The 20,481-nt window shown below is 50.6% G+C and overlaps 1 protein-coding gene across 2 annotated transcripts; it reads left to right on the top strand.

Moving 5' to 3' along the window:
* The first annotated feature begins 433 nt into the window (after window positions 1-433).
* PLEKHF1 (pleckstrin homology and FYVE domain containing 1) lies at window positions 434-7,939 on the top strand. Of its 2 annotated transcripts, none has more exons than XM_082319620.1 (2): window positions 434-500; window positions 6,271-7,939. In XM_082319620.1, exon 2 carries the CDS (start codon window positions 6,283-6,285, stop codon window positions 7,102-7,104), a length of 822 nt encoding a protein of 273 aa, XP_082175746.1. In that variant the 5' UTR covers window positions 434-500; window positions 6,271-6,282; the 3' UTR covers window positions 7,105-7,939. The 2 variants fall into 2 exon arrangements, with proteins under 2 accessions (XP_082175746.1, XP_082175747.1); XM_082319621.1 differs by lacking the exon at window positions 434-500 and adding an exon at window positions 1,065-1,164.
* Window positions 7,940-20,481: the final 12,542 nt, after the last annotated feature.

Consider the following 20,481-nt stretch of genomic DNA (forward strand, 5'->3'; position numbering starts at 1 on the left):
GGGGGCTCAGCGGCCCGCGGCAGCCGCCGGGGAAGGCGCAGCGGCGGCAAGGCACCCCTGGGACGGCGCCGGGGGAGCAGCCCCTGCGCTGGCAGGGCACCGGCGGGGGAGAGGCGGCAGGGAAGGCCCGGAGGCGCCGGGCGGGCCGCAGGGCGCGGGACGGCGCGCTCGCGGCCGCCGCGAGGCAGCCCCGGGCAACGGCCAACGGCGCGAGGCGCAGCGGCAGCTCGCGATCGCGCTCCCGCCCCGCCCCGCAGCGGGGAGGCCGCGTTCGGGTGCCCCCTGGCGGCGCCCCGGCTGCTCCGCTCGGCCATTGGCCGCCGCCCAGCGAGGCGGTGCGGCCCCCTGCGGCGCGCCGAGCCCCAGCGGCGCCCATTGGCCGCCGGGCGCGGGGGGGCGGGGCCGCGGGAGCGCGGCCCGGCCCGGCGGCGGAGCGCAGCCGGCGGGCGCGGGGCGGCCGGGGAGCGCTGGCCGGAGGCGGCCGAGGCCCTGCCGCGGAGGTACGGGGCCGAGCGGGGCTGCGGGGGGGCGCGGCGCGGCGGCTGGGCGGGCAGCTTGTGCGGAGGGGGAGAGTTTTGGAAGAGTCGAGGGTTTCCGCCGCCGGGCCGGTGCGGCGGGAGGTGCCGGCGGGAGGGGAGCGGCCCGGCGGCTGCGCCCGCTGTAGGAGAGAGGGCTGGGGGGAGGCCGTGCTGGCCGCCGGGAGCGCTGGGCCCTGCGGGGCCCGCGGGGTGCCCTGCCCGCCCGGGGCCTGCGCCCACCCGCGGGTGTCCCGCCAGGCGTGTGCCGTGCCCCGCTCCGGGGGAGCCGGTCTGGGCCGAGTCACCGCCCGCCGCCCCGCAGGACCCTGCTGCCTGTGCACGGCCTAAGCGCCGGTTAGAGTGACGATTTACTTGGTTTTTTTAGAAGGGACCCTGAAGTTACCAACTTTGACCAGGTACCAAAACCACAGAAACTGGTGCCGTTGCGGAGTTGTAGGAGGAATCCCCCGCCTTTGGCCGTCCGTCTCTCCTAAAAGGCGCCTGGGCTTTCAGGCATCGGGAGAGACAGAGAATTCATCTCTTCCCTTGGGGATTACCCGCCCTCACCCGCAAGCCTGCAAATGTCACCGGTCCTGAGCACTTGTCCAGCCCGAGCCGGTAACGGGCGGCCCGACCAAAGGCTGAGGTCAGTCCTGTCGCCTCCAGCTCCAACACCTGAGAGTTCCTTAGGGAGGCCTCTTCCTTAGGGCCGCTCACCAGGGTGATGCTGCCGAGCGGCAGAGCGGGGAGCAGGAGGTGCGCGTGGAGTGCCGCCTTGCTGCGCCGCTGAGGACGTGTGTGCGGACAGGGAGCAGGGGAGAGGGAGGGGGCGAGGCTCTTCCTTGCGTTTCAGGTTTTCCTTCCTTCTGTACAAAGCTGCTTGGACGCCTGTGAGCCTGGGTGGCATGTGCCACAATTGAGCTCCGGCTACCAACTGCTGGTTTTGGTAGCATCAGTCTGAGCTCCTCAAAAGCCATTGCTCAGCTGTCCCCTGGCTCTGGCCCTACGTGCCAAAAGTCCTGGGCATGCTGAGCAACAGCAGCAAGCGGCTCAGTAACTCGGCTAGTCCATATCCCACAGGGACTGGTGGCATTTCTCAGTCAAAGGCCTAATGTGACAGTCATTCCCAAAACATACGTGTACTGAATCGGGTTCCTCATGAGCACAGCTGGAGGGGGGGTGCCGGAGCCTGCCCCCTTGCCCCCAGTCGTCCAGTAGTTACAGCATGCTGGGAAGGAGGGAGAGGCAAGCTGCAATCCCCTCGGGCAGGAAAAGGAGACAAACTATGTTTTTCTTGCTCTAAATGCCTGCTCTGGATAAAAGGTGGCTGCATCCTGCTTACTGTGCTTGGCAAGGAAGAGCTTGTGCCAGCTCTAACTCCAGCAGAGACTTCTCAGCTGAGCAAAGCAAAAAGAGAGAGTAAGAGAGAGCTGCAGAGAGATGAGGCTCAGGGCATTTTCTGCTGGCAGACCCCAGCAGTCAGGTCTGCGCTCAGCATGCTGATACTCGTGGACCGTCCCTTGCATGTGGTATGCATGAGGCATGCAACAGATATCAAGACTGTCAGTTCCATTTGACAGCAAGAACGGCAGAATCAGGTAGAACAGCTCACTACATTGCTATGCCTAAGCCATAGATACATAAAGACTTGAAAAACATACCCCAGACTCGCTGACCCAGGAGCTTAAGTTCAAATGCTTTGCCTGGCATGCATCGACATGGCTGTTTATAATCACAAGTGAACAAGCGCTCATTGTTAAAAGATGTGGCTTGCTTACTTCTGGAGCTGAGTGCAGAAAAAAAATAGGTTTCTTTTTCTCTTGAATATCAGTCATATTCACCGAGTTATATACTTACTGCATGATATTTGATTGCATGCAGAACAAACAGATCTTGACCAAAACAACCCCAAACTTTGCCATGCCAAAAAATCCTGTGAAAAATATCACGCCGGTAAAGTGCATCTTCCCCCCTCATTTCAGCTGTGTAAGCTTCTGCCGCACGTGGTGCACGTGCATACGGGCCACTTGGTAATAAGCACCGTGGCCCTGCTGACCTGACAGAGCAAATTTGAACAAACAGGAAAAAAAATACTTACCAAAATGAATCAAGTAGATTAGAATTTATATCGTCATTTTTATATCTCATCACTGTTGTTCCAAAGGGAGAGGCTCCCAGTAAAAGAGACCATAATAACACTCAGCAGCTATCTTTATTTACCAAATTCACATAGTACTTCCATTCCAAAGCCAAACTGATTATTATTTGCAGTGAGTCACAATGTTAACGTGAAATTGGTTTGTATGTGGTTACTCAAGCTGAGCGCTATCTAGCGCTCAGGGCAGGATTGATCTCGCATGTGGTGGGATGAGGCGAGGCACCCTCGGCAGATGGCTGTTTCTCCCTCCCTGACTGAAAAGGGAGTGTGCAGAGGGATAGAGTTACTTGTCCAAGTCTAAAGGTAGGCGATGTGAATCCTACCCCTCCTATTTTACTGCTTAGTATGTGTATGTGCTGTTCTCCAGTCCTTTACGCCTGAGGGGAGAGAGAGGGAAGACAAACACACTGCTTTTGCTTCCCTGGGAAAACTCCTTCGGGAAATACCCTGGGGTAGAGCAGCAGCTCACGCTTTTAGTCTTAGCAGGGAAGATTTTCACAGAACAGAGTTAGCTTTTCTTCGGTTACCTTGTGGCATTTTAACTAGGTAACAAACCAGAGGGTGGAGTAATAGGGACAACCCTGCAGGTGAAGTGTGATGTGTAATGAGAGCTCACTTTCATTTCTTCCACGTTGCAGGATTGTGTCCAGCCCCTGTCCAGCCCCTTCTCCCTTTGCTCCATGCAGCAAGTCCAAGAGCTTTCTGGCCTGTGCAGGGGCCCAAATCAATACAACAGCTAAAGCCTTCACAGCAGCAGGGCTTGCACTCCTCTTTCAAAATGGGCTTATGTTTCCGGGCTCTTTGCAGGCACGGTCTTTATATCTGACAAAATGTTTTCATTTCCACTGGGATCCAGTACACGGAGATCCCTAGAAATACAGTTGTGCTTGAGAGGTTGGACCATGCTTCTAAAATACATAAAAGTAAAAGAGGCAGACTAAGAGCTGGGGCTCTAAAACCCAGAAACATGAGGAAACAAGACTGGTGGGAGCAGGATTAACTGCTTTGGTTTATCCCATTTGGTGTTGCTGGTGCCAGAAATTCTTGACAGTATTTTCTTGTATTCACAGTCTTTCCACACCAAACTTCCCAAGCTGTAATTTTAGTTTTTCTTTTTCCTTTATTATTTTGTGTGCTCATGTTGCTCTTTCACTCAGAAGCTCCTCATCCAAGGATTTGTTGGTAGGAAACCCCGACAGACCATATCCCAGGGTAGGTGAGACTCTGGGTATTCATAGTCAGGGAGTTTGGTGTTCAGTTGTGGACCATAGTTTACCCTGCCTGTTTGTTCTTCAGTCTAATGTGTGTATTTAAGAGGGAGAGGAAAAAGCACACGCTGCATTGTTGTAACTCAGAATAGATTTGAATATATGTCCTGCAGTAGAGCAGCTTCCTTCCATGCACAGGTCCACTCATGCTCACAGTTCAAGGAGGGGAACGGAGCCTTTCTCCTCTCCTGACGGCAGGCAGTAAATCCCTTCACACAGCTTCTGCACGTCCATACTGAAATGGCAGGTTGGTTGGGGCATTACTTCAGCCACTGCCGATGGCGTCAGGCCCCTGGGTTCCCCCCGTCTGGCTGCAGTACAGCCCCCGGTCGGAGCATTGCAGTTAACTGTAAATTGCCCTCCACACTGGAGAACGCACACATGAGTGGATATGCTTAACATTGCCCAACTCCATCAAATCCATTCTGGTGCTTCAAGGCCCTGAAGATACATATCCTTCTAGAAGGAAGTTGGAGGTCTTGGGATCCTCCCTCTAATTTGAGAGAGACCCTGGGTTTGCTCTCTCGTAGTATCTTGTCAGCTTGTGTTCACCTCACCATGTTGGTATCGAGATGATCCCAACAGCCCTTGGGAGATAATTCTTGCCATGGAGCAGACAGGGCTGGTGGACGCCACGCTGGCATTCTTGCAGGCTCAGGCAAGGCCCCAGCTGCTGAAGGTGCGGTCCTCATGGTGAGCAAGAAATCCCCATACCTGCCATCACAGAGGCCAGCTCTTCAGGAGCACTGGCCACACAACACCTCTTGGTGAAAGCTATTTCTGCAGGGTGGGTCGCTTCATTCAGGTTTCACGGGGCTAAACCAGCGTCTTAGCTTTGTGCAGGTCACCAGCCTGCTCTAGATCAGAAAATTCTGGGGACTCGGAGGAATTGACCATTTTTTGTCAAATAGCTCAGGCGAGACATAAACAGCAGGCAGCAGCCTTGAGCAGCGGCTCTATGGTTTCCCTTCTAGCATACCGAAGGGGTGATTTGGGGGGAAGGGCAAGGGAAGAATGTAAATCATCGTTGTCCCAAACACACAGGACCAGGCATGTTGTCCTCCTCCTCTTCCCTTTCCCCTCCAGCCTCCATGGCTACAGGGACTCTGGACAAGGAGGACAGGGAAAATGGTGGAGAGTGGTTCTGCATTAGTGATTTGATGAACCGCTAACAGCAGCCAGGGCGACACATATCCCTGTGATCTCGGAGCCGTCTCGTGATGGCTGAGCTACCTCGCTGGAGGAGGAAATGACTCACGTTCCCATGGCCAGCCTCGGGCAGCACCCTTCAGCGCAGGAGGGGCTAGGTGCAACGAAGAATTGAACTTAAAGCATGGAGCACTTTCCTTACTGCAAACTACCAATAGCAAAACATTTGCTCTCACTTCAGAGTTACTCTTATCTAGGTTTTTCTATTAAAAAAACCCCAACCGACTATCGAAACCCCAGCTTATATGAGAAGGAGGGCACGGAGGTGTGGGGAGGGATGAGCGTGCTGCCTTCCACTTCCCCTTCAGCAGAGGTCAGACTACTTTCAGAATGATGTGTCTTGTAACTGGAAGCACTGGCAGACCCGGCGTAGCTGGGGTAATAGAGGAAGGACTTGGCCTGTGTGGGTTTATTCACAGAGCGGGTGCTTTTCTCTTTTTCTTTTTCCTTTTTCCCCCTTTTTGTCACGCAGGGAGGACCAGTGAGAACACGCAATACCACACTGTTTTGTTGCTGCCTCAGCTCTGGCCCAAAATGGCATTGTGGGGTGCGTGTGTCTGTAACTAATCCTCGAGAAAGCGAGTGTGCAGTCAGAAACAGGAGGCTTGCTGCCAGGACCACAGATCTCCCTGAGCCTGCATCCAGCCCAGCATCAGTTAGCTCCCTGCTGCAGCTGCACTCCCTGCTGCCAGCACCGAGAGGGACAGAAAGGGGGAGTCCTGGTACCCTTCAGCCGTCACAGTATGGTAACTCCTGAGCAAGTACCTATACCCACATAAGAGCGGGTTCAGACCAGCTGGCTTCCTTTCCTGTGGGTCTGTAGTTATACAGGTAAAAAGCACAGCTGTAATGGGAGACCTGTCTCTGCCTTCAAGGGCTTCCATTGCTGCAAACTGAACTATCCCAGTATAGACTGGGCTGTTGCAAAGTGGGGTCAGAAAGTTTGAAAATTTAATTTTAAAAGGTTACAAACTGAAGCGAGGAGTGATAAGGAGATTACTCGTAACCTCAGGTTGCATTAGGAGCATCTCACCTGTGCACATGTTCACTACTCAGCCTCACCCCGGTGCAGATGTTTGCAGCTTCACCATTTCCCTCTTTATTTTCCTCTCTTCAGAGCGAGCTGGAGATGGTGGACCATCTTGCAAACACTGAGATCAACAGCCAGCGCATTGCTGCTGTGGAAAACTGCTTTGGGGCTTCCGGACAGCCCTTAGCCGTGCCGGGAAGGGTCCTTCTAGGAGAAGGGATTTTAACCAAAGAATGCCGCAAGAAACCAAAGCCTCGCATATTCTTCCTTTTCAACGACATCCTTGTCTACGGCAGCATAGTCATCAACAAAAGGAAATACAATTCCCAGCACATCATTCCCCTTGAAGATGTCACTTTGGAGACGCTGCCAGACACTTTGCAGATGAAGAACCGCTGGATGATTAAAACCTCCAAGAAGTCCTTTGTGGTTTCTGCGGCCTCCCTCACAGAGAGGAAGGAGTGGATCAGCCATCTGGAGGAGTGCATCAGGCACCTGCTGACGAAGACGGGCCGGCAGCCCTCCACGGAGCACGCGGCCCCCTGGATCCCAGACAAGGCGACGGACATCTGCATGCGCTGCACGCAGACCAAGTTCTCCACGCTCACCCGAAGGCACCACTGCCGCAAGTGCGGCTTTGTCGTCTGCGCAGACTGCTCCAGGCAGAGGTTCCTGATGCCCCGGCTGTCCCCCAAGCCCCTGAGGGTCTGCAACCTGTGCTACAGGCAGCTGCTGGCAGAAAAGAAGAAGGAGGCAGAGGCAGATTGCAGGCAGCCAGAGCCGATCTGCTCTGCCATCCCAGGCTACGAACCCTCCAGCGGCGATGACAGCGACAAGTCTGATGATGACAAAGCTGACGAGTGGCCAGCAGACACAGAGTTTTATACCTCAGAAGTATCCTGGTCATCTTTCCATAGCTGACCTCCTTGGGAGTCGGTGGCATTTAGACATTGGGAAGCCAACTTCTGGCCTCCAATGCATGTTCTTCTTGATGTTTTCTCTGGAGGCCATGCCTAGGAAGGTGGATCTTGGCCCCCGTGTGTGGTGTCTTCCTGGGGAGCAGAGATGGGGTTACCCCTCTGAGAACGTGTCTCGTACAACGCGAGCACAGGGAGAAACAGCTCGGTGAAGAGCATGGTCTGGGGCAGAGACCTGCATATCAGCCTTGGCCAAATGAGCTAACCTTTCGGTGCCTTAGTCTTCCCGTCTGCAAAAACAGAGCAATACTAACTTCTTTTCTCAAATGCTTTGAGATCGCCTCTTGGGAGAAAAAAGAGCAAGAAATCCTGGAGTTAAACACACTTGCCTGCCAGTGGTGCATTCCTCTGTCACAGCAAGGGGCGCTCCCAATGCCGTTTTCCACGAGCATTGCATCTACGTCAGAGATTCTTGTTGCAAGTGTGCCAGCCTGAGGGGATAATGACTCATCCCTGCACGGTAACGTCAGCACAGGCTTCCATTTCTACACCTGGGTCTCTCAACTTTGGAAACACTAAGGAAATGGTGCTCCGATTGCAGGGAGCTCCTACGAGGCTCGGTGGGAGCAGCCTTAGCAAAGCGCTGGAGCATCCAGCTCTGTCACATGGAAAGAGGCCATTTTGGTGGTACTGGTCCAGGAGGGAGGAAGGAGAGGGGAAAGGGACAGGTAAAATTATACAGAGGAATGAGATAAGGAGGGAGAGACTTACCGCAGAGCCCCAGATCTCAAAAACAGGCAGTTCCACCAGATTACAGGCAACTGGATGAACTCAAGCCTATCAGGTAAAAGGATAGCCCAGGGAAGACTTGTTAAAAGTCTTGAAAAATCCAGGAGAATGCCTAAAATTAAGATCATATGAAGTACAGCACTTCCACTTCCCTCCCGAGCAGGAGCCCAAGGCATTGAACGCTCACTTGTGGGCTCACCTAATGCCTATCAGTCTCGCAAGTCCAAAGTTAAGGTCCTTTATGTACTTCCAGGATTGGAGCCCAAGACTTTACAGTTAACTTAAGATCAACTTTAAACTTCAAATTAAGTTAGAAATAAACCGTGTTTATTCAAGTATTCTATCATAATAGAGCGTGGGAGTAAATATACTGAAAATCAGACAACAGCAATTGTTTTGCAGCAGACACTTCTACAAACTTTTAGTATATTTTTGTATTGTGTATTTTATGCTCTTGAAAAGGAACATGGCTGGGAGTACACTGCCAATGCTATAAACAGTTTCCTTACCATAACCTGTTCCAAACAGTGCATTGCCTGCCAGATGGCCAGACTTGGGGTTTTTTAAATTTCAGTTCAAAATAGTCATTCTTACTGTCTTTTGTAAACTGCCACTGTTCCAATGAATTTGTATCCCTTGACTGTGTGTGAATAAAGATACAGCAAACAGGAAGAAGCCAGGAAAACATGACAATAAAGCGTGTTGTTATTTAACAAGAGTTTTAAACAAGAGCTGGGATTCAGGCCCGGCCGATCAGCATGAGTTCTGACTCTGCAGCCGTGGGGCGAATGCTCTGGGTTTCTATTTACTGCTTGAAGGTAAGCACGAGTGAAAAAAAATTGCCAAATCTGATGCTTCCTTTCTATTTATACCATGTTATGATCTGACCGAGTTTCCCCAAGTCTTTTGCAGTCCCCTGCAGTAGTCTGTATTAATTGAAATGGTATTTTTCCGGCGGGGGCACAGCTTAGAGTGGGTCAACAAACCTTATGACCTAAACAGATGTTTTTGAGTTTTAAAGCAATAAGTACACCGAGTTCTGTTTTTCCCATCCGTCTCCAAGCTTAGTTCATAACTCTGCGCAGCAGTGATTGTTTTTATAATGCCTCCCACCCACCAGAAGGGTGTACATGCTATGCAAACAGAAAATGACCTTAAAAATAAACAGCCATTAGAACGGTTCACAAGCCAAAAATAGCCCAGCCGCTGAATCCACGTCCATAGCTAGCATTCCAGTTCCCTGCTTCTGAGGCAAGACTCACGGTTTCTTCCTAGTAACTGGCTCCAGAAATGTATTCCAGTTTTGAACCTACTCCTTAGTTCTCTTAGACATCAGCTTTTCTTTATCTTATGTGTCCAAAGGTCTTATGTTATCAGCCCCAAAAGAGCTATGAACTGTTTTTATCCACTAATGAAGGACAGGCATGCCTCTAACAAATGCCTTCTTGCTGAGCAAGAGCTTTTCTTAATCACAGCAGGGAAAAAAAAAAAAAAAACAAAAAAAAAAACCCAACACAACAAACAAACCAACAAAAACAACCCAGCTGCTTTTTTCTGTGCATGCTGTAGTTGATGGCCTTTCTGGAAATGCACACACCTTCCAGCAACTGGTACATCCCTGTTTCTTACAGGAGGTAGGTACGGAGAAGAGTCAAGGGTGGAAAAGCTGCGATACTCTTGTGAATAACTGAGAATAAGGAGCTGAGGAGGTGCACATGAGCACTTGCACTTCTAGAGGCTTCTTACATGGATGCTGCCTTGTGTGCATTACAGTGCCTTCTCCCAGAGCTTTCCTGATGGCTAGCCAGTCGCTCGGTGTTGCTCCGCAGCCGTGCAGGCAGCGTCAGGGTATCGCGCCACAGCTGCTGCCGAGCGGGGAGACCCAGAAAGGCTGGGGCTGCCACAGGTTCGAGAAGACAATTCGCATGGAAGCCCCAAGTAACCTAGTGACTCTTAAACTGTTAATGCATATGGTAAAATGAGCCTGCCCAGGAAAACATGGGGAAATTTAAACAAAGCCTCTCCCCCCTCTTCCTGTAGTTTTATTAGCCAAGCTGGGGAGCTCAGCACTGGGATTAGAGCCTGGGGCTCCTGGCTTCTGGCCTGCTCAACACATGGGTTTCACATCACGGGCTGTGCTGTTACAGTCCAGCCTGGAGTTTTCCAGCCTGATTCTATCATCTCCAGTGTATTAATGGGGCATTTCCTGATGGTTTGGTTTTTTCTCTTTTTTTGAGCTAAATAAATGCCTTACCAGGGATTCATTAAAGTTTGCAAACCCATGCTACTGGGAAGAGTGGTAGCTTGAATGCTCACTTTGGAAAAACATCTGCAGGCTAGGGATTTTGTGGGGTCACATCCTCCTCCTGACAGGCTCCCCAATAGGATGTGTGGGGATCAGCTGCCAGGAGGCGTTCCTTGCTCGGCCCCTGCCTGAAGGTGTCACGGCCCAAAGGGCACAGCACTGTGCAGCCGTCCCTGTTGCACACCAGCCTTGGCACTGCCCGACCCCGGGGTGTGCTGGTTCAGGACATCGGACTGGCTGAAAACTGCTCCTTCAGCTACCTTGAGCAGAAACTGGAGCCCAGGCACTTTTAGAAGAGTTTTTTGGCCCTCAGCAACATGGTTCCTTTTCAGCTGGGCACATAAAAGCGAGAGGACAGTCCCCATAGCTGTCAGGAGCAAGAAGAACACACGCTAGTGGCACTGAACACGGAAGCAAAACTTGAATGGTAGCATCAGACCTGCTGAAACTGCTGGGGATTCTCCAGCAAAGAGACAGGAAAGCAGAGTTAAGGGCCATGCAGTGAGGCAATCCGCTTCTGCTCCCCAAAGTCGGTAGGAAGGTGAGGAAGAGGACGGCACTACTGTAGCAGCCAGTCACAAAAGCCAAAGGAAAGGTAACGTGGAGATTTGCTCTGTAAATACAGTGAAAAGAAAGGATCAAAGAGGTTCAATGAAACATGTGCTCCGCTGTCCCAAGGTGCAGGCAAGGCACACCACCGACTCCAGAGTACAGTGCTGACTCAGCAGTTCACAAGCATTTGGAGGCAGCAGGGAGAAGCGAGCCAGCTTCACGGTCGGATTCTTGCTCCCAGTTACTCAAACACTTAGTTTGTATCCAAGCAGGAATTATGGCTCTGCTGCAGCCCATGGCCTCTTCTGACTCACTACTGCTGCAAGGCAGTTTCTCACGTTCCTCAGCCTGAGATTTTTGGTTAGCAGGAGGAACTGAGGAGCACAGATGGTCCAGACTACTGCTGAGCTTTAAAGCGATGTGTCTCCAATAAAAAATACAGGCTTCTGTTTCTGACTCTTTCTGCTCCAGGCCGCGTTGGCAGGAAGAACATGTTACCCTACTGTCACTTCCATGGTGGACACGACATGGCAAAACAGCTCCAAGAAACCCTTGTCTGAGACCCGAGAGCTGGAGATGCTCTCCAGAGCACCCAGGGAGGAGTGCTGTGCTCCGGGCAAGCACCAGCTGCACACCATGGCGTAAAGCACTGTAAAACACGCAGCCAGGCCTGCTTTACGTTGCATGCCACAGGCAGGAGAAAACCCAGTGCCGCACGCAGGTACGGGAAAGCACCTCTGCTGCCCGTGCACTTCCTCATAAAACCTCCGAACAGACACAGCAGTCGGTGCTGCGGTCCCGAGACGGCAGCTGGAGGAGACAAGGCAGGCAGGGAGGTGGTATCGAGTACTGACAAACGCTGAGCGACTCCCTTTGAAGTTGGCATCTGACTTCATTTCCAGTAAGGCCCAGAAATGAAAATAAACCGTAGGCAGGTTTTCCGTAAACCTCTTACTGAGAGGTTCATGGCCAAGAGCGAGTTATACAACCTCCCCAGTTTGCTGTTGTAGGAAAGGCAGAGAAAAAGGAGGCGGGGAGTTAGAGATGAGGTTTTGCTTTAGCAGAGCACTCTCATGCACTGCCCTCTCTTACACAGTCAAATCACCCTGGGGCAGAGCATCTGCTGCCGGCAGCGATCGTGCTGCCCGTGATCCTGCTGCCCGGGCTGCCCCACACAGCAAGGGAGTGCTGCACCCCTGTTTGAGCTTTGTCTAGCCTCTCCTTTTTTGTCCTAAAACCAGTGTGCTTTGGTGAGAACCTTAGAAAAAACAGGATTTGAGAAGGGAAAAGCATTAACTGAAGGCCAGACAAGCCTCTTTTCCTCTAACAGACAGCAACAAGAAAAAAAAGTCACACGTGCTTTTTATTAGAAGAGCTACACATAAGGTAAAACCAGACCTTTAGTGGTTTCTTATACAAAGGACCCTCCAGAGACACCAGAGGGAAAAGTAAGTGTGACACTGAGGCCTCTCCGTGGATTTGTTGCCCCTCCCGCTGAAGCCTGCAGGAGGAACCATGTCCCCTAACATGTCACATCCCCACGTAGCCCTTAGCCTGCGATGACCGCCTTACAGAGCACAGCCCAGCTGCGAGAAGGCAGCAAGGGTGAGCGTCTGTGCTGGAGGAAACCTGTCGGCAGCCTGCTTGGACTGCATATAGAATCAGAGAATCATGTAGAAAAGACCTTTAAGATCATCGAGTCCAACCATTAACCTAGCACTGCCAAGTCCACCACCGAACCATGCCCCTAAGCACCACATCTACACGTCTTTTAAAGACCTCCAGGGACGGGGACTCCACCACTTCCCTGGGCAGCCTGGTTCAGTGCTTGACAACCCTTTCGGTGAAGAAATTTTTCCTAATATCCAATCTAAACCTCCCCTGGTGCAACCTGAGGCTGTTTCCTCTTGTCCATTCATTCTCCCTGTGTGCGGCACGCTGGCTCTGCACATTGCTGCAGAATGAGGCCTGTGCCTGGGAGCGCATACCAGGAGAGCAGCGCTTACGGGAGCACCCCTTACAGTCGTCCTTAACTGTCCTGACAGCTGAAATGGCCTGACTGGCTCAGACACTATGGTGCGAGCCAGCAAACCAAACCCACAAACCAGAGCCACCAGCACCCAGGTCACAACTACCTGGTTTCCATCAAAGTCTCTGACCTGAGGAGCATTTGCTCAGCAGCAAGTTTCAGGCAAAGCAAACTGAGTGTCCAGCTCCTTCCAAAAGACGGCCTTGAGCATGCTTGTTTACTGGCCAGGCTCTAAGAGCCAGGCAGCCCAGCAAGGTTTCACTGTGTGTGGCTTTCTTAGGCCAAAGGTCTTTCATACACTCCTGTGAGACTTTGCACACCCTTTGCAGCCCAGCCCTGCTCCCCAGCGGTACCCAGAGCAAGCACTCCGGTCCAGCCCCTATTGCTAGGGCCATAGAAGCAGGGGAGCTGCCCGAGCATCTTCCCCCTGCACAGCTCCTGCTACAGCAGGGAGCCTCACAGCACTCGCAGGGGTGTCTCCTCTCCAAGGAGAGGCTGTTTTTCACTGGCTTGGCAGGATCCAGCTGCTCTCCCTGACACACTCCTGACACAGCTGACTTTACTCAACCACCCCAGCGGAGCAGAGGGAGGAGTGATGCTATGCATTAACCCTGCAAAGGCCTCTGCAGCAGAGCTTTCTGCTGTGGTTCATGCAGGTGAGGCGCCTTACCCCCCCAAACCTCAGCAGAGACAGGCTGGTGTCAGTCAGGCCCATTCCACAGCCGGGAGAGGACTTGTCCCACAGGGCGCCAGGCTGCAGCTGCATTTGTTCATTCTACCACCTTCAAGGCAGATACAACACCTGCAGGCCAGCAGGGTGAGCAAGCCCCCGTATCTGTGCTGGGTCCCAACAGGCTCTCAGGACATCACACGCTGCAGCCATCTGTTTGCAAGGAAACAGCCTTAACGATGCTCTCATCTATGAAATCCACTGGTAAAGAGCTACGGTGTTAATCTGGGGAGGATGACAAATGGAGACTGTCACACTTTGCTATATCAAGACTTCAGCAGTACCACTGCTGTCCCTATAATATAGCAGTTCAGAGGTATGTTACCTTCACAAAAATGGGCTCTGTAATGCAGCTGGTGTAGCCCCCGACCAAGGGCAGCCCCTCACAGCATGCCCCTGGAGCCCAGAGACAGCCCTTTCTGGAGCAGCAGCGCTGCAAGCACCCTGGCAATCTCTAAGCAAGCATCCCTCACGCCAGCTGACGTTCTCTCTCTCTCCTCAGGGACACGCAGCAGCCAAAGCGCAGCACATGGCTGTGTCACAGAAGGGATTCTGAAGGAGTTTGTTGGTTTAGACCTTACAAGTTAGAGTGGGGTTACTCCTCCACACAGCTTCCCCCCATTTCAGCACCCTCACCACTCAGGAGAACCATCTGGGCAATCCATGAAGCATGGGGGGAGCCCCCAGGACTGCAACTCCTCTTCCCCCTGGGAGATGGGGGAAGGGCCCTGTGCTGGAAGCAGGCAGAGGAGCTGGTCATTACCCAAGCACGAGCAATGCAGCTCCCCAGATGCAAGCTTTCACAGGCAGTTCCAGAACCAGATGTGGTGCTAAGAGCTGTTTGGAGCACAGCAGGCCGATCCATCTCCAGTACAGCTCTGCCACCCAACAGCACTTGAGCTTTCTCCTCCCTGCCCATCCTCCCCCACCAGAATTTGCCTTCTGGGTTTCAGAGGCTGGGTTCTCCCGGGGCCGCTATGCCGGCGGGACGCACACTGCGGTGTGGAGCACGCCGGAGCTGCCTGGCGCACAGCGCAGCGGGCAGGGCATCCCTCCCAGCCAGCTGAACCAGCCCTGCACAACGGGTACCTCTGCGAGCTGAGGGTTTGCTGGCTGCAGGTTCAGGAAGAACAGCAAGACAGGAAAAGAGAAGGAGCTTTTTTTTTTTTTTTTAGATAAACTTTAAATTAATTCTGTGTGAACACTTAAACAAGCAAAAAGAAAACATGAAGAACTTTTCAATCAGCATGACCCATGTAATCTCTCTCTGTAAAACAACTTTCCCTTCTGCAAAACAAAGCAATAGCATAACCATATCTTAATACAACTTTCACTGTATGTGAGTGTGAATAAAGGAGCTTTCCTGCTTTAAAAATATTGTCTAGTGATTTGGATTCTGGTGACAAAAAAACATTTTCTGCTTGGTGCAAGCAATGAAGACATTTGGTTTAATTTTGAAGCTGATACTGCAGTTTCAAGAACATGAAATAACTGATCACAACTGACGGACCAAGGGAGGTTAGGTTTCCTACCTCTGCTTAATCACTTGTTTGGACACGGGCAAGTGTTCAGGGAGGAAGGCTCCACTCCTGAGCGGGATAAGAGGCACAAAGGCAAACGGGCAGGTCTTCCCCTATCACAGGAAAACCCTTTTGTATAATACGAAGCGTGCTGCGCTGTTTTCAGAGCGCGGTTGCTTTGGCAGCACGTACGTCATGTTTTACTTGCAATAGCACATATGTTGGCACAACACTGCAGAAATTGTGTGCTGCATATGTTTGGGATAATATATGAAAGCAGTCTTAATAAATCAGAGCCAGAGTTCACCTACCCCAAAATCCTGAGGGATGGCATGTAAGAGGCACATATAGAGCGATACTTCCACTGGTTTAGTCTCTGTCAGCCCATGGTGAGAAACTTCTCAAGGCAGTGGTTGACTCTGGACCGGTGTGTTTAACAGTCCTTGCTGCCATCAGCCTGCCTAATCGCTTTCTGAACACATTTTTGTTTTGGCACCTAGAGCATCCTGTGCCAATTAGCTCCCCAAGTCACTGTGGGACTGTGTGAACAAGCACTTCCCTTCACCTCTGCCAGCTCAGCGGGTGCACCCTGCCTTCCAAGCCACGGTATTGTGCCTCCTGTTCATCTCTCTGCCGTTCACAGCCGCGACCAAAGCTCTCCCCATTAGTGTCTTTTCCAGGTTGAATAGTTTTAAACTAGCCCATCTCTCTTTACACAGATGCCCTCCCATACCACGTTACCCTTCTTTGTATCCTTCCTAGCTCTACAATGCCCTTTTTGGCTCAAAAAGAACTAACCAGAGCGGATCGAGGAGACTGCACAGACTATTCAACATGTGGCTGCGACCTGGATTCATTCAGTGATATAGCATTTACTGCCTTCTTCTCAGTTTCCTTCCCCATCCGTCATAACCTTCTTGTTACCTTCTGACCTGCTGCTGAGCACTGAGCTTGTGTTGTCAGAAATCTGTCCACAGTGACCTCAAACTCTTTCCTGAGAAAAAATAGGTCACTCGGGGCCCAGCACTGTGACCATATCATCAGGGTTATCTTTCTTCTGGGGGCATTTCCAATACTAACCAATACCTACAGTTCTACTGACCGCTTGCTCACTTCGATGCTAGCAGCTGATGGCAGGCACTGCAGTGCTGCAGGCAGGTGGCTTTGCTGCCCAGAAAGGCTTTGAAACCTTGCCATCAAAATAGAGCATCCGCTCTATTCCGTGACATGTCAGCACAGCACATGACACAGCAGTGTGACCTTGTTTTCCTTTGCGACCAGTACACACCAGTCCGATACTCTAAATACAACACAGTGCCAGTGGCACAGAAACTGGGGCTCTTCAGTTAAGCACAGCAGTGCCCGGGTTTAACTCTGTGGCAGTGGGACTGCATCCTCTGGGCAGGGTTAGGAGATGGTGGAGGCCATATGCACAGATGGAAACTGAGCTGCTGCAAAACACTGGAGCCACTTTGTTAAACACTTGGCATCGTGCTGCTTTGCATGAATGTTTGAGGTTCCCAAAGATGCACCAAGGCTAACCAAAAGACATGGGGCAGCTTTGAAGCTGGCTCAGTTGTTGGGGTGTAAGCAGCCAGTAGTTGGTTAACTGATTTCCTGACTGCTGTCTGAAGACACCATCCAATTTTGGTTTATTGCATCACAATACAGTACAGTTAAATTATGTGCAGTAGAAATCCATACCTTTGTCGCAAGGCTGCGTGGCAGCTTAATTAGTATCAGCAGAGCACTTTGAAGACGTAAAGTGCTACAAGAGTGCTCCTTATTATCCTCATTGCTACTTATCATTAGTGGCACAACGTGAAGGCTAATCTTCGCCCTGTACTCACGGGGGATGTGCTGCCACCATTGTCAGCAGCCCCAGTCCCACTGGGCCGGGCTGGGGACATGAAAGCCTGAAATTAGGATTAGACTCAGCAGCAGCACAGGCTCCTGCAGAGTTGAACTTCAGAGACGGCAGAAAGCCTCAAGTATGCGGGCGGCTGCCAGGCGATGGGAGGCTGTTCGCTGTGGTTATGGAACAAATATTTTTGTACACAGATTCCTGGAGAGAATGGTTGGGAAAAAGCAAGCAAGCCCCTTTTATGGAAACCAACAAAGTCAGATCCAAGAGCCTGCCTCGCCAGCACCCTATTTAGCATTTTATTACTGACTTTGTTCCTGCATAAGCAATTAATAAACTGCAGTTTGGTCAAAAGTCTGCTGCATGAACTTTAGCTCGCGGACAGGCACAGAGCAGGCAGCCGATTCCTACTGATAGTCCAGCAACTCTGCTGCTTTAACACAGTATTTGCTAAACTGTTTTGCCCTATCCCCTGCCTTCTTGAGTAATGTGAAGCATTTGCTCTTGCAGTCCATCTTTCCCATGCCTAGCTGTTGCATCTTTTGTATCCTTCACTGCTCTAAAGGCAGCAAGTCTTTAACTTAGGATTTTGGAAAATCTGGGCATGTAGGGCTTAAAATTAACCTGGAAGGCCAAGGTAGAGAAGTTGGATGCTCCCCTCATTTTGGCCTGAAAGAACAGGATTCTTAGAGCCAGAGAGGTTTGAGTAAATGCAGATAGCAGTTAAAACGCAGAGCTGCACTGGCCTGCCTTTCTTCTTGCAGAAAGCTTCCATTACTATCAATCAGAATTGCCTGCCAAGAAGAGGGCAGAAAACTATCCATTAGCACAGTTAGCTGGGCAAGAACAAAAAATCATATTAAAAATGCATACAAATATAAGGAGAACGTGCTTACCTACAATTTTGCAACCAGGACAGGTCCTACCCACTGGCTCACACGCTTCAGCAGGAGACGCAGCTCTCCTCCAGCTCCAAAGGAATGCCGGTGCCCAAGGAGGTACAGTCAGGGCTACACACACCCCTGCCCCAGCTCCAGGATCTCTCTCATCAGGAACCCTCCTATCTCTGCAAGTGGTCAGGGGGTGATTCTGACTCAGCTGGGTGATTCTCCAATTAATTTGTAATAACGTCTTAACACATGGAGCTGCTCAGGGAGCTGCAGCAGGGTGAGGTAAAAATAAGACCTTCAAAGCTTTTGTTTTATTAGATCAGTTTTGACCCCAAATTACATAGATTATTCATCAGATTTTATTCACTGATACAGAAATAACAAACCCTTCATGCTGTCTTCAGATTACATGTACAAGGGAATATCTGAGGGTGCTCTACTCCAAAGCAGCATGCCAGAGCATGGGAAAGATTTAATTTCACCCTAAACCACTCCTGCCCACTGCGGCTGAGCAGGAAATAAGGAATACAAAACGTTTGCATCCTGTTAGACACTCCTATGCTGGGTATAATTAGCTAAGGTCAAACACCAGTGTAAATCTTTCATTCCCCTGCAACAAAGAAAGTAGCTACATTTCACAACCTAGCAGTTTCCTCTTCATCCCCATTGCTATGAGCCTCTACTAACATTTATTACATTCCCCCTTCTGCGATGCTCATGTCCTGACTGCAGGATCGGAGAGTGGTTAGCTGCACAATACTGCTATTACATTTTTGTAACACACCATTTCCTATGGATAGATTGCAAAGTGTTTAACAAAAAATACATTCAGGAATGAGATGGGAAGTTACTCAAGGTCACCCAGCAAACAAGCAGAAGAGCCAGTGAAGGTGATACCTCTTGCGAGGCCCAGCAAAATGGGCTTTCCACCAAGCTGTGCTGCTGTACCTGCTGACAGCTGAAGTGTTGCCTTTGTTGGAAGATCAGCAGTGACACTAGATGAAACCACACCATTTTGAGGGAATTGCAAAGGTACAGATGTTCAAACGCAGTGTCTTTACTGAATGTTGAAAGCCGTAATGTTCACGTTTGCCTAAATCCTTCCTGCTGAACAGTCATCCAAAGAAATGAATGCCTTCAATTTTGCAGACTTCAGAATAATTTTATATATTTACCTTTTAGGCTCTTCTGGAATTCATAAATCACACTTAATGAGAAGTATTAGCACACACTTACTGCAATTACGTGATGAATGTTTGATTTCTGGCTTACAGCCTGAAAAATACATAGATTTCTGTGATCTCTAGAAAGGTAAAGATGAAACCTCATGTTTTAATTAGGGGCTAATAGCTTTAGTTCACTCCAATGCAAAGGCCTTTGGTTTTTTAAAAGCTTTCCAACCCAGCTGAAGTCTGCTATTCAATTAGTCTGGAGTTATTCATCAGCTGGTCAAGCAATGAAAGCCTTTCTAAGAAGCTAGTGCTTTCTCCATAAGAGCTTTAACTCTGGGGAAAAAATGCATTGCTTTTACATCCTCTGGCTGCACCGGTGCTGCTAAACTGCTGGTGGAGACTGAGTTCAGCAGGTCCTACCACTGCAGCTATGCAGGATTAAACCCCTGAGCCTGCCTGTATTTCACTAGTGAGCGCTACTGGAGCTGCTGCAACACTGTGAGGAAAAAAATGGGAAAAATGAATTTCCGTATGAATCTGCATTGTCTCGAACAGAAGTATTAAGATTGGTATAAATGCTGTATGACTGGAAATACGTGTGTGTGTGTAAGCACCAGAACAGCAATTAAAAGAAAGGCCTATATGGATAGCGAGGGATGCCGTTCCATCAAATGGAGGAACGCGTTGCTGCTGTTGACCCCCGGAGGCCCCACGCTGGTGAGACCACAGCACAGATGGCTCCTGAACAGAAGACCCCACACTGACAGCAGGACAGTGGCCAGAGGTTACAGCAAATCACATAGGCCAGTCCTCCTTCTGATAGCCCATTGGGCTAACAGCAAGACAATAGCAATAGGATATAAATGATATCCTAAAGGATATAAAGGATTTGTCCAAAAACTTAGTTCATCATTGACAACCAAGAAGAACCCAGGAGATGAAGCGAGGATTTGACTCATCCTCCATGTTGTGCACCAGCAATCCTGGTCAGACTATTTCACCAGGTATGCCATGAGAGTATGGCTGCGTAAAATCAATTTGCTTAATGACTTTGAATAATAAAATCCCCTTCCCCTTCCATAAGATCTTTCAGTGAGTTTTGTAACACTAATTTCCTGTAAACCAAGTGAAAGCGAGAAAAGGCATGGTAACCACTGTTGGGTTGCAATCATCAAATTGCTGTCATCTGAAAGAAACATGGACACACTGGGTCTCAAGTAGCTTTATGTTGTGTGTGCTAAACAGAATTTCGCCTCAAAAGAGCAGCTATCCGGGCTTACCCGAGTCCTCTGCAGCACAAGCTTTCCTCCCTAAAGACCAGGTGAGTGTTACTGGGAGCAGGTGACTGCAGCCACCCCACCCGTGCCCCAGGCACTGAAGCATGTATGGCAGGAGCTATACATCGTGAACTATGAGAGGGGAAAGCAGTTCTGCCAGGGCACAGTGGCCCGTAACCGGGCTACAGCAGACAGTACAACACGCTGCACCGCTGGAATCATCTCAAATGAGACAGTGAGAAATCAAATTACA

The sequence above is a fragment of the Platalea leucorodia genome (genome assembly GCF_965183815.1).
Source record: "Platalea leucorodia genome assembly, chromosome: 8".
NCBI lineage: Eukaryota > Metazoa > Chordata > Aves > Pelecaniformes > Threskiornithidae > Platalea > Platalea leucorodia.